The sequence below is a fragment of the Amphiprion ocellaris genome, chromosome 9 (assembly GCF_022539595.1).
Source record: "Amphiprion ocellaris isolate individual 3 ecotype Okinawa chromosome 9, ASM2253959v1, whole genome shotgun sequence".
Classification (NCBI taxonomy): domain Eukaryota; kingdom Metazoa; phylum Chordata; class Actinopteri; family Pomacentridae; genus Amphiprion; species Amphiprion ocellaris.
The window spans coordinates 12,564,644-12,578,996 of record NC_072774.1 but is presented as its reverse complement, the minus strand read 5'-3'; the positions used below and the strand labels follow the sequence as shown (position 1 = coordinate 12,578,996).

Genomic DNA, 14,353 nt, shown 5'->3' with positions numbered 1-14,353 from the left:
ATTGTTTTAATGTGTCACACCAGCCCTTCTTCACTATAAGCATCAGAATTCTGGCAGGGTTTAGCCAACATTAATTAGACCAGGTAATTATCTCAGCCCAGTCTGAGGAAGAAGATATCATGCTTGAAGAGGCTGTCCACCCCTGACACTGCTCTGCCAGACGGACATGCTGCTGTTCATCTAAAAAAATTCATTTTTGGGAACTTTTTCTAAGCCTTTGTGTCTTGATATCTTTTAATGTTGAAGTCGGCAGCATTTTCAGGCCTCATTATGGAGTTCCTGACCCATGGCGCAGCTAAGCATTTCATGTGAAACAGGGAGACGCCTGAATCAGAAGCTGACTTTATCTGAATATGTTTTGACTCAGAGAGAGAGAGAGTGTTATCCAGAGAACTGAATGTACTACAGGGAATCATGTCAGTTTAGAAGGGTGTGTTAATGTGCTGTTTTAATGTGATAAACCTTATTAACCTGCTTTTTTCCCTGAGTAATCACACCTATCACTGCAGACATTTAGAAAAAACACAAAGAACTTCAACACTGGCTCTGTTTTATTCAGACGTCCAAGTATGCACAAAGCAGATAATCACTCATTTCTATCTTTTTACACCTGTTTTTTTCCAGTGTCAAAATGCATCTGTGAAATTCCTGTATTTTAAAAGACATAAATATGCACAGTGGGTGGCTTGTCTCCATAAATCATTTATTTCTCAACAGAAATGCAATCAGTCTCATCGTGGGTCATCAGCTGGAGTCCATGCTCAGCAGTGATAGCAACACTCACAGTCAGTCCATGTCAAAGATCCAACAGCTAGCGGCTGATTTAAAGAAGAAGCATTGAAGCAACCATGCATATTTTAAACATCACATGTGTTGACGTGTCTCCAATTTTCTGCATGGATTAAAAATAATCTTACAAGTAACACAGTTGCACCTTTGACCTTTGTTCAGGAGCAAGTAGGGACTCTGATGTTGGTTTCATCTCTTGAATGTATCGGGCCAACAAATCAGTCAAAGTCACATAAACCAGTGCCAGTTTCTGTTGGCACTTGAAGTTGCTGTGACGGATGCCTCTCAGAAAACTGTAGCTCAGGGTTGTGGGTGAAGGAGGAGGCTCCCACCCTGAGGGTCTCCTGAGGGCCGGTGTGATCAGATGTTCCTGCAGCAGGGTTTCTTCTCCTCTGCATTTTCTGCTCCATGGCTCTTTAGGGACACTGCGCTGATGGAGCCTCGAACTACCTCCTTACTGCTCACCTTCTTGTGAATCTCTGTGGTGTGAGACATTTTAAACATTTACATGACGGTGACTTAGACGCTGCAGTGCTCCAACTTTGGTACCAAAACAAAGCACATATGCCACTTCTGGGGTGCTGAAAAGTTCTCTATAAAAGGATAAAAACATCATCAAAAAACCAGTCAAAGGTGTTTCCAACCAAAGCAGTCAATCAAATGGCTGCCTCAGCACAACCAGAGGCCATTTTATTTAGACTTTCTCTAAAATGCAATGAGCTGCCGAGCTGGAATGTCTGACTATGTGAGATTAAATTCAGAGCCACGCTGTGTGTCTGTCCGGCTGCATGTTTATAGGAATATGTGGACATAATTTACATGTTTTGGAAAAGAAAGACAGGAGAGCAACAACATTCATATTCAATTATGTCAACAAAACAGAAAAAAGCTCAATGCTTACAAAAAAAATGAATTACCTGCTAAGACATTAGTGAATGCTGCTTCCACATTAGTCGACTCCAAGGCTGAGGTCTCCAGAAACAAAATGTCTTTCTTTTCTGAATAATACAAATAAAATATGTTATTTATTAAATTCACCCCTTTTACATTTTGTCATATTGTGTCACAAGTTGCACAGTCAAACTGCTGATGTTCTAATTTCAAATCCTCAAAGAAAAATGAGGAGTTTCAGAACCTCATATAGATTCTAAAAGGTAATTCAGGGGATCTATTCTCACCACTTAATTAAATGCATGAGTGCAAGATTTTTTTAAAAATCTAATTTTGTGATTTAGACAAGCCTTTGAGGTTGCAAACATTATTTTTGATGAGTTGGGTTAATATAATAATAACAATGTTGTTAATTGCACCTAATATTGTGTGCAATTTGAAAAAAAATTGCAATAGTTAATTTAAAACTGTATTAAAGTTGAGGTAACTTCATGAAATTGACTTGTTAACATTTTCTACAGTTTAAGGTCAGGATTTCATGTCTCCTTCACTACCAATTTAACATTGAAGAAACTTCAGTTTTTTGAAATATGTTAAACTAAAAACGTGTGTTCAATTTGCAATTTACTATACATTTGATTGTGGAAGAGCTAAGTAATTGTTTAACTAGAATTTTTTTTTACTGTTCGAAATTATTGTAATTGCATACATAGCATTTACAAATTCCTTTAAAATAACATATATATACTAATTAGAACACCCAATTTTTAATGAGTGGTCAACTTCAAACTTTTGTTGATGCTGACAATCATTCAATAAGGTGATTGCCGAGGAAAAGCTAATTCCCATAACTCATTACAGTTTGTTGGTTGAACATACTTTCATTTGAATTCAAAAAGATTGAATCAAACTGGTGTGTTTTTGTTGTGGTTGTTGAGGCTAAAGATTTTTTTAGTCTAATGTGTTTTTATTAACAAAGAAGAGTCCCATTTATGACCATGTAGGACCAACAAACAAGAACTTGATTTGATTTTGTGCACAGACACATCGACAGCTCATACACTTTGGCAAGCAGACTAATATAAATTCTCAATAATGATCAACTATTGAGTTTCCATTGACCAATTAAGAACATATGCTTGAATATGAGTTGGAATTAGTCCAACGGGTGGCTGGGATGAGAATGCTCAGGAAACTGAACTCTGTTATGAGCAATGCTTCTCACCCACTACACAATCTGGAGGTGTTTAGGCAGAGCACCCTCAGCCACAGACTCATCCCCCCTCAGTGCAGGTCTGAGCACAGCAGGAAGTCCTTCCTACCAGCTGCAATCAGGCTTTTCAATTCACACACTATGTATATGGTCATACTGATGACTGTTAGTGTTGGTGTTCTGTTGGGTTTGACCGTTGTCTGCGTGTTAACATGCTACTGTACCAAACTCATTTCCTGTAAAGGATCAATAAAGTATAATTCTATTGTATTCCATATGCACTGATTTTCTACTCAGAGGTAACATTTGTTGACTCAGTACCTGCAAAGTCTTTGGCCTCCTCGGTGGGCACGGATCTCTCTGACTCCAGGTCAGTCTTATTGCCCACCAGCATTACCACGATGTGAGGGTCAGCATGGTCGTACAGCTCCTTCAGCCAGCGCTCCACACTCTCATAGGTGAGGTGTTTGGTGATGTCGTACACCAGCAGGGCTCCAACAGCACCTCTGTAGTACCTGTTAGCAGGACACTGACTTTATAGATGCTCCTTATTTCACAGAGAGTTGCCTGAAGGTGTTGCAATAAATACACAAAATTGTTCAATGAAGCTCAACGTCAACAACCTTCATAATGCTCCAAAAGGTGCCAAAAATTGCAGTTCCTAAAATGGACACATGAGGCTGTTTCTAACAGTCAGTCTATCTCCAAAGACCTCCATGATAAAATGTCCCACTTTACAGCAAAAATACACATGTTTACAGCCAGGTACAAAAAAGTGTTCTGGCCTCTAAAGCTTATTTTCTCAATCATGGCAACTGTACAGTAGGTGAATTTTTATATAACACATCCATTTAAATTGTATTAAGGCTGAAAGTTCTTCATAATTAAGGATTCAGTGAGGAGATGCCTGTGCATCCTCACAGTGCCTCCAGGGAATCTTCTCAACCCCCAATCTTCTATCCTTCAGATGCATTTTAGGAAGTGAGGCCTCCATCAAGACGGTACACTGAGATTGTTTTCCAATTCACAGGATGAGGAAACAAGGAGGCTTAAAACAGAGAAATGGGTCTTATGGCAATAGCGGATTTTTCATTTTTTTTGTCATTTGGACAGAAGCAGAAACAAGCTGTATACAACACTTTCCCATAACTTTTTTTTTGTCTTCTTGATAGAAATCAGTTTCGATACCATTAATTCTCACCCTCATCAACAATGTATGACCACCACTGTCAGGCTTGAGGAAAAAAATATGCTAAAATACTTCACTCTCATTAAAGCTCTGTTTTGATCTTCACCGACTCTTGAGAATATCTATCTCTTTTCGTAGATATAAATTCTTTCTAAAAAGCAGAGTCAAGTGATAGTTCAGTGTGGGTTCACCACCATATAGTCATTTAATCCATTACTGTAACAAGAAATGTAGTCTATAGCTGATTCATTGAGAAAAAAAAGCAAAAAAGCAATTTATCCTGCTGTCAGAAGAAAAATAATGACGCAGATTACTCTTAAGTGATGAACCAATCAATACTTTGTTCACAGTTACATTTCTGCTCCTCTCTTCCTGCAGCATAATTAATTCCCCTTTAACAGGTTTTAGCTGCTTGTTACAGCACAAATGGGGAATTCCATGGGAGTGAAAATTTGCATAGTAGAATAAGTCGGCAAGTAATTACTCCAAAAGCCAAGCTGTCAGAAAAGAGCTAATCCAGCAGTGTAGCATATCCTCCAATTTTTCCATGTCTTAAAAATAAAACTGACATGGTTCTATTGTTTTAAAACCAGTTTCCACACTGTTAATCCTTCTAGTTTAATTAAAAGAAAAAAAGAATGAATCAGTGGCGGCTTCAGATAGACCCACTGAGGGCTGAGTGCTCAAACCAATGTCTCTGCTCCAACCAGCTGCATTTTGGAAGCTGATTGCGCCAGTCGGAAACTGACTGGAGACAAGACTGTGCTGGTGGTTTTTCAGGTAATGTGGGATGAAGCTGAGGATCAGTGCCTGTCCTCACGTGTGTTTTGGCTGATAACAGCACCACCTTAAGATGCCGACATACAGGTTGCTCAACAAGTATGGAGCAAGAGAACAAGCTTTAAATGTCTTTACCACCTGTGTGGTCAGTTTAAAAGTGCAGTAGAAAGAAATGCAGTTTGGGAAAGTCAGACTTATGCATTCCTAGTTGCATGAGGCAGGTTCTTATCACTAATAGTCTTATCACAAAGACTAGAAGAAGGAGAAATAGTTAGCTCTGTACAAATGTAAAATAAATCCGCCTATCAGCACGCTGGACCAACTGCCAAAAATCAGCAGAGGTTCTAGGAAGTTACTGGAAATTATCTGACACATAAATACCCATATTATGCCTTGTCCTCCAAAAAGGTTACCAGTAATGCCATAGACAAAACATAAGTGACAAAATGATAAGAATTGAAAATATATGAGGTTACATTTACTCGAACAGATTAGACTTTTTCTTTTTTGGTAAGAAATGGTCAAAAATAATTGGAAACTGCATATTTCTATTGAATGGGATAAAATGGACTCATTGGTTTTATGGTAAGCAGACTAATCATGTTTAGTGGCATGCATAATCACCCCTCAAAGGTTCATTTCTAAGCCAGGAAAAACCAAGATGTTGATAAGCGTTTTTTCGGAGAGGTTGGTAGGCAGATTTTAGATTTATGTAAAGCAGGGTTGCGGGTGTTGTGTATTTGTACTCACGCAGAAGTTATGGCCCGGTATCGCTCCAGCCCAGCCGTGTCCCAGATCTGGGCCTTGATGGTGAAGCCACTGAGCTGCACTGTGCGTGTGCTGAACTCCACTCCAATGGTTGTACGGCTGTCGTGGTTGAACTCGTTTTTGGTGAAGCGGGACAACAGATTGCTCTTTCCTACACCAGATTCCCCTATTAGAACCACTGTAGATGATAGAAAACCACCCAGTTTGAGTTCAGTTCTTTGCGGGGGTTGATTGTTGCAAAGCTACACCAACAAAAGAAATATTCACAGAGCCAATCCTGTGACACCCACTGCATCCTTTGATTGAGGTCTTTAGTCTAGGTGTGTCTTTCTTAGTTGCTCCATAAATCTGCAGTCTTAGTCATTTGGGACCAGGCTAATTACATCATTAGGCAAGAGGTAATTGTTTCAATACTCTGAAGTACAAACAGTTTCTGGGCGTATTTTGCTCCTGTCAGATTTTTATTTACTGTCGGTTTATTTTTTTTTACTACGATATGAAGTCTTGCACCTCTATGGAAACAACACAAGAATGACTGGAAGTAAAGGAATGTCTCGAATTATTTATTTTACAAAAATTGAATACATTTGGGATCATTACAAACAGCATGTTTCCAAGTGTCCACAGGTGGTATTAATATTGGAAAAAATATGGCTCTACATTCTATAGATATTTTACTGCTTACATTTTTACAGCCTTAACAAACTGTGTTTGTCACACTACTTTGGATATCAGCTGTAGATAGATGTTTCACCATGCTGAATGTAACTTTCAACAAGTTGCTGGCCATTTTACTCACTGTATAACATTTCTGTGCCATGCTGCATTTATTTTATTGCATTTTTTTTCTCTCATTCTCTTTGTTCCCATATTTGTCACCTCTCTGCTCTGTGGAAACACTGCCTGCAGTTCACCTGAAAACTCTCTTTTTTCATAGAGTCTAATTTGGGCAAACATTTTACTTTTGGCAGATTTTTAAGTGAAAACTGTGGCATAAAGTGATATTGATGGAACATCAGGAGTTTAAGCTCTGATTTGATTTGAATAGCTTTCCAGATTAAATCACACATCACATATTAGTTCAAAGATCATCTGAAAGTTAAGAATCCTCTTGATTGGTTGTGTTTTTACAGTTTTTGGCTCTGATAAATTGTGTCATTTTGAGGATTTTTTATAGGATAATTTGCCTTCCCTTCTCATCACCTAGTTTTGCAGTTCATAGTGTTAATTAAAATAATGAAAATAATGCAGATAGATCACATATAGTGCTACATATCACCTTTATTGACTGGTGCATAAATAACCATCTTGTGGAGTTTGGTTTAGTATCCCACCAGATCAGATACCAGTCGTAAAATACACCGCTGTTATTTATTTTACATTTAGACAGCAGTAAATGAGGGTGGCCAGGCTTAGGACAATGTTTTCATTTATGCATGAAAATGTGTAGCACAGCAATTTGAAAAAGTTGGTCAGTTGTTCCTATTTACTCTCATTCCAGATAAGTAATTAAAAAAGCATTTTTTTTTAATGCACTGTAGTTTCTCCTACATGTGTCAACTCTGTGTGTAAGACACACTCTTCTTCCGTTACAAAACTGAAAACCACAAGCGAACCTTTGTTTCTGGAAATACAACAGTCTGTAAGGTGATTCCAATTCAGGTGGAACAAGTTCAGCTGCTACGTCCTTTAATGTTGGTCAGAGGAACCTACCTACCTGCTGGGTAAACAGGACCAGAGGTAACACTGACACCCCCTGTGCAGAATTCAGTGACTAATGTTTGGCTTTCAGTTGTTAGTAGTGACTCAGACAGAAAAATAGGCTTGGTTTAATTGGCACTAGGAGGGAAGTATGACCACACTGTGAAAACAGAGAGGGGATCTGTGCATAAGTGGATAAGACTCAGTCACAGTTCATTGCTGAGGCGTGTTTTGCTACAGATCTAATAATCCACGCTGTTGTGACATCTCTAAAGACATTAATTATGGAGCTTGGGTGTGATGAGAGTTTAAAAAATGTTTGGACATTCAGGGGAACTCCATTATTTGCTTTCTTGCCGACAGGAGATTGTTTCAACACACAACTAACGTCGTCAGAGACAGATTTAATATGAGAGTGAATTTACAGCCAGTAAAAGAAGAAAGTAACTATGGTTACTCCAGTAAAGTACTAGAGTACACGTTTTAGTTACTTTTGTACTTTTCAGTTGAACATATTATATATGTAATATGTGATCAGTTCAAAAAATTTGCATTTTCAAAAAAAAAAAAAAAAATCCAACAGTTAGTTACAACTATAACATTTCTGATGGAACTTGGCATCGGCTATTGCTGCTACTGGCTGTTAACCTGTTTGCTCCTATTAACGCCTGATGGATTAATTTGACTCTTGTTTCTATAGGCTCCTGTTAGCACTTGATGGCTCCTTTCAGCTACAAATAACATCTGTTAGTCCACGCTGTTTCTTGTTAGCTTCAGAGAGCACCTGTTAGTTCATTAACTCTGACACTTGCATTCAAAACTACAATAAAAACAGCTCCTTCCTACCTGAACTCTCTCATTCAGGTCTACACTCCCTCGTGCTCACTATGCTTGGCCAACAAAAGATGCTTGATACAACCTCCACAACAGGGCCAGTCGATAGCTAGACTCTTCTATTCTGTGGTTCCCTGGGGGTGGAACGAGTTACCAAACTGTTCGATCTGCAGTCTTTAAGAAAAGACTGAAAACCCAGTTCTTCGCTGGACACCTTTGCACTTGACAGACCACAAAAAAATAAAAAAGTCTTATTACATCTGCACTGCCTGTAGGCACAAGGTTCTATTATCACATCTGAACTTGTTTTCTGCCGCTTATCCAGGTTGTTTTCTCCTGACTGGATCCTTGCTTCCGTTGTACCTATTCTCAGAAGTACGTCGCTTTGGCTAAAATGCGTCTGCTAAAATTGTAATTGTAGAATTAGTGCTCTTGTTACAAATAACATCTGCTAGCTCCTGCTGGCTTCTGTTAGATACAAATAGTACTTTTAGCTACTGATGACTCATATTAGCTACAGATAGCACCTTTAGCTCTTGGTGGTTGCAGTTAGCTACAGATATCACCTGTTAGCTCCTCATGACTACTATTACATACAGATAGCACCTTTAGCTATTGATGGTTCCTGATAGCTACAAATAGCAGCTTTAGCTACTTATGACTCCTGCTTGCTACGGATACCTGTTAGCTCCTTATGCTGTCTGGTAAGCACAGATAGCACTTCAAGCTTCTTTTGATTAATATTAGCTACAACTAGCACCTGTTGACCTTTTATGACTTCTGTTAGCTACAGATAGCAGCTGTTTGCTCCTGAGGGCTCCTGTCAGCTACAAAAAACACCTGCTAGCGCCCGATGACTTGTGCTACCGTGAATTGAGCTGCACATTTTATATGATTTGTCTGGGTTTTCAAAGCTCTGAGACGGGTTTTGCAAAATTTGACGGAGGAAAAAGAACATGAATAAGCCTGAAGGATGGTAAATATTTTTGCCTTAATGTTTGCGCATCGGCACAGTCAATTAGCTCCCCTTTGACAACATGTATACACTATTGAATCTGTTATATTTCAATAATTTAAATGTGATAACTGTTTTCCATTCATTATTTTAGGTTTTACCTAAGTGTGAAATTCTAGCACTGTGACTGCTGAGAAAATATTCCCACCACAAGATCTATTTCTATAGCTGTTTAGGAATTTTCAAACATATCACATGATCCTCACTAGCAGTTTATGTCACTGTAGATGTTCAAATCTACATCTTCATCTGATGATAAAAATCATGTGATTTAAAATGCCAGAATGGTTACTTAATTAAGCTTGTGGTGAGTCTGTTTTCTTAACTTTTTTTTTTCTTTTCAAGGTTTGAGGAAGAACTTTGAACCTTAACATTTAAACTAACAACGGTAAGAACTCCTTAACACGTTCAGAAAATATAAACATTTTAGCATCAACAATTCAACACCTGGGCAAACTCCAGCTGCTGAGGATTTTATGATATGACTGAAAGCTCCTGAACACCTAATAAATGTTTGCTCAGCCATTTCCAACAATCAACACCAATCAGGGTTGACAAATCATTTATTTGCTTTTTTAGGTCCTTGCAGAACACACTGTTTTCCTAAACACCTGCTGATTCACATAAACTAAAAAGCACAACTAACTTGTAGACTTGCAGTATGTTTAACCTGAGCTGAAGTCTAAGGTCGCTGCAAAGAATATTTGACAGGTTGCTCTACTTTGGCTTGTTTTAGGTTATTGTTCACTGTACTGCTTGTTTTCTAGTGGGTGAGCTGCTTCCCCCCTTTTCTCCTCCACTACTGAGTAACTTCTTAAGCAAACAATATCCCTGGTTTCTATGGCAATCCAGGACAAGCGGCCTTCAAGCGCTACACTGGTCTGGTTTGTTGATCCTGAGGAAGTGGGGAAGAACTTGATGCATCAAGTGAGGCATAAACTTTCTCTCTGTTTGCTTTCATGACCTTCAGGACTGCAGACAGTACAGCTGCTGGTGGAACTTAAAATACCTCAAAAGTACAGTCCAAGCAGTAAACATTCATAAGGGCATATTCCATATTTGTTTTAGAGGAAAATGTGCTAATATCTCACAATTAATACCAAAACAATGAGTAATTACAGTTTCAAATATGTGCATTATTGTTCATGGGTATTTGTAAGTTAGCTTTAGACAGCTGACTACCTTATTTTAGACAACAGCACAGACGTGGATACAATCCTGTGCAATGTTGTGTAAACGCCAAACTTCTCAATAACTATTGTTTCTAAGTTGAATAGTAATGTATTTGTGTTTATGACAAATCAAATCAAACACTTTAGAAAGATGAAGTGAATCCATCTGTGATTTCTGAAATTAAACTGATTTCATCTGTAATTTCTGGGCAACCTAACTGCATGTCTATCTGCATCTCTGCATCATTGCTCCACTATTCTCAGAAGAACTGAAACAATTGATTGTGTAACTTCACACAGTTGAAAGAGGATGTAGGAAGATTGGTGACCAACTAAAAATCAGTGAATCCCAGCTTCAGCAGTAATCAGGAGGTAAAGAATGAGCCATAGTACAACTAATCAGAGCTGCAGTGGTCGTCCTAGTAAAATAACTCCTCAGACAATGGACTACTTTCACAAGATGGCAGCTGCTTCAGACTTGGATTATCAATGGAAATCAGTGCAACAGCGTGAAGGACAGTTCATAACATCAACCTATATGGACAGAGGACAAAAAAAGACACCTTGCTTGCTATATGGCACCAAAACGGCAAAATAAAACTTTCCTAAAGAACACGAAAAGAAGCCTGATGAATGCTGGGAGCACATTCTTTGCTCAGATGAGATCAAGGAAAAATTTGTTAACCTGAGATGGAGTCCTGCATGTCTTGCTTGAACCTGACCAGGACTACCACAGCGAATGCAAAGTCCTGACAGTGAAGCATGGAGGTGGAGGTGTGATGATATGGGGCTGCATGAGTGCAAAATGTGTTGGGAGATTACATTTATGCATCATGGATGTCTGTGGATAAACCGAGATACTGTCTGACAAGATGACTCCCAGTCAGTAGGAGATTGAAGAAGAGGAATATCCCAGCATGAGAAAATCAGACAAGATTTTTGAAAGAAGGAAAAAGTGAGAACTACAACCTGGACAAGTCTGTGGCCTGACTTGAAATCAACAGAAGACCGTTCAAGAAAGTTTAAGCAACACAACCTTTTGAAATTAGACATGGCAAGCGATTAACACTGAACGCCAATACATCCCAAACTGTCAATCACAAGGTAGCCTGCTGTAAAATACACCATGCTTTATTGTCTATTCTTCACTAAGTGGGATAATACTTTACAATATGAACACCGTGCTGTATTGAAGAAGACTTGAAAGTAGCCACTGAGACCACAAACACATCAGGAAAATTTTTACTGAGCTAATGGATCTCCTGAAGATTAGGGTCTGTTTCTGGACATCTATACAGTCAGACTTCATTTACAAACAGAAGAGACACGTGTTGGCTGTTAGTAAAAAAAAATAAAGGTTGTCTCTGGCTAAAATTTACAGATCCAGAGGTTACATCAATCTCCAATACACAGTTAATGTTAAATCACAACCTTTGCACATAAATTTTGTTAATTTGTAGTGTAGGATAAATGTCACATCAATCTAGCTGTAGTGTTCTAGCAGCATTAGCCTTGAAAGTTGGCCAGACACTGTTTTAATAACTGAAATTTTATCCACTGAAGATTTCAATAAAGTTTATTCAATCAGATGGCTGTTTAATGCTTTACTGAAGTTAACTATGAATATGATACAATCCGAACGAGTGCCTTCACTGGTAAAGTAATAATTGCAGCAAGTTAGACACTTCAAATGTTTTCAATTTTGGGAAAAAAAAGTCTGCTTACTGAAAACTTACCAAACCCTGAGTACAAAACCAAGGTTCATATCGAACCACAAATCTTCTGTGCATGCACACCTTGTGGTAATTAGTGAGTATTAGCCTAATATTCACTAATTAATACTGATAGTATTAGGTCACGTGTCAACGCTAGTAGCTTCTTCCCTGTAAGGATCTCAAATTGGCACTGTCAGTGTCTTACTCATTCAATGTTGATATATTCCTCCATTTTCTTTAAATCCTTATAGTCATTGAAAATCAACCCCATGAGGTTATAGTTTTTAAAATTCTGAACAACACAGGTGCAGCTTCAGAGCAGAAAGTCCTTTATACTCATGTTAAACATTAAGCATCCTAGATACCTGGAAACTGAAAGAAAAGCTCCTTTATGGATGGAAATGTCAAATATTTGTTATAGTGCCCTCACCACAAAACCTGAGTAGGAAACACACTGTGAGGACAAGAATCTCAGAGCAGAAATCAGACATCAGATGTTTTCTCCTGCTGCTCAGCACTGGTGGAGGATGCATTCAGATCCTTTACTAGAGTAAAAGTACCAATATAGAAGTAAAAAGTGAAAAATACCTCATTGCAACTAAAACTCAGGATACTGGATAAAGTATTAGGTTTTTGGATTTTTGCGAACTAATAACTGATCTTGTGTAGACTATAAAAAATCATGAGCTAAACAAAATATATAATCGGCTCTGTGCAAAGAAGCTCAGATTTTAACAGAAAGGAAATCAATGTTATTGCAACGCGATTCTTCAACTTTTAAAACAAGCTACTTCAGTTTTCTTGGCATTGAGATAGACAATAATCTGATAGTTACATCTCAACCTTAGTTCAGTACAATTTCAAAACTACCAGGATTCTAACTAAATGAAGGGCATCGTTTTCTGTGCTTTTATTGTCTTATTCAACCAGATTTGGACTTTTTTAAATAAGATACTCTGCTGTAGAAATTTCTGAAACTCAGTCAAGGCAAAAACTTGCCTTTTTTGGGTACAAACTCCCCATGATCTCAGTATTGTTCAGTTGTGAATAGATTTTTCCTTGTAGGTCTATGATTATGTGACGTAGCAACACAGGCTTTAGCATCATATTGCCAATAGCAGTGACGTGATTAACCCATAATATTGGGCAAAAGAAAGTGGTACCCCTGATTGTGAAATAGCCAGTAAGTATGAGCGTATATGAGTGGTATAATCTGGACTAGACCACAATTTGCCTCAGAACACAAACCAGCCGAGGCTATTTCATTCTTCGAGTATAGTTTAGAGGAGGGTTAATGTGGCCTGTTACACCTGCCAGGGATGTTATTAAACCATTCAGCTCCTGAGCTGCTCTAAAGCCATTGAGGTGCATTGATTATGTGTTATTTTGCATCATATGAATGAATCTGACTGCCTAAGTGATGCTGTTTGATGTTTTGGGCAGTTATCTCGATTTCTCCACCCTCTCACCTTCCATCCGCTGCCTTGTATCAGCTTTAAGTGTCCAAATCACTAAACCTGAACTTTCATGTGTCACACTTTGTAAGAGGCCTCTGGTTTCTTTAGAAGCTGCATATAACGCATCATTTCTCTGCTGTGGAGGCCGAGTGCAGACTGAAGTAGGTAGTGCAAGGTGAAGACATGCAGAGTGCTTTTATTCATTATATGTGAGGGATAATGATTGCACTATCTGAAACCAGGAACTCTGCGTTGCAGTAAGCAGGAATCCAAGTTCACATCCTAATCTGAACAATAGCCTGCATTATGCATGTACCTTTTTTTACTCACCTGGAGGAAAAACCTCGAAACAATTCTAATTTAAAACGGCTGACTGACCTGCAAACATCCAGAGGCAGAACTATTAGTGGTTGTGTGCTACCAAAATCTATTGCATTCTGTTGACACACAGCACATATTCTCCTTCCTGGAAACTGCAAGTTAATAATAAACAAGGAAGTATTAAAGGGGCTTTACAATGTGAAACCTTTAAGATACTCTTCTAACCAATCAAGTAAGAAGCAGATCACATACTCACCCTTAAAGACAAAGTTGTAGGCTTCATCTGACCCCATGTTCTGTCCATTCAGTGCTGCCAGTCTGAGCTCAGGCTCTGAGACGACGCCAAAAGCCAGAAGTCCTCACGCCTCAGGGCTGCAGAAACTCACGAATGCCAGTCGCCAGCGCTCAGTGCCCCACCTGAGTGAGGAGAGAGCTGGCTTGTTTGAACAGGACATGTATCCAGGCTGCTGTTGCTGCAGCAGGCGGAGTCAGAGCTGGGAGCGGCGAC

At 38.7% G+C, this 14,353-nt stretch overlaps 1 protein-coding gene across 3 annotated transcripts; it reads right to left on the bottom strand.

Annotated features, from left to right (window-relative positions):
• Nucleotides 1-533: 533 nt before the first annotated feature.
• On the bottom strand, nucleotides 534-14,304 carry rab25b (RAB25, member RAS oncogene family b). 3 transcript variants are annotated; one of them, XM_023284594.3, is made up of 5 exons: nucleotides 14,102-14,296; nucleotides 5,613-5,808; nucleotides 3,215-3,408; nucleotides 1,707-1,787; nucleotides 534-1,268 (listed from the first exon to the last, which is right to left on the bottom strand). In XM_023284594.3, the coding sequence occupies exons 1-5, from the start codon at nucleotides 14,136-14,138 to the stop codon at nucleotides 1,150-1,152; spliced, it is 627 nt and encodes a 208-aa protein (XP_023140362.1). In that variant the 5' UTR covers nucleotides 14,139-14,296; the 3' UTR covers nucleotides 534-1,149. The 3 variants fall into 3 exon arrangements, with proteins under 3 accessions (XP_023140362.1, XP_054869737.1, XP_023140364.1); XM_055013762.1 differs by lacking the exon at nucleotides 14,102-14,296 and adding an exon at nucleotides 13,903-13,975; XM_023284596.3 differs by having other exon boundaries at nucleotides 1,244-1,382; nucleotides 14,102-14,304.
• Between the last annotated feature and the right edge of the window lie 49 nt (nucleotides 14,305-14,353).

What these genes read in the sequence shown, in the direction of transcription:
- rab25b (XM_023284594.3), bottom strand. Translation starts at nt 14,138, where the DNA reads ATGGGGTCAGATGAAGCCTACAACTTTGTCTTTAAGG. An exon ending in TACCGGGCCATAACTTCTGC is followed by an intron (nt 3,409 to 5,612) that starts GTGAGTACAAAT and finishes TCCTGCTAACAG; the next exon opens with GTACTACAGAGGTGCTGTTG. An exon ending in ATTCACTAATGTCTTAGCAG is followed by an intron (nt 1,269 to 1,706) that starts GTAATTCATTTT and finishes CTCACACCACAG; the next exon opens with AGATTCACAAGAAGGTGAGC.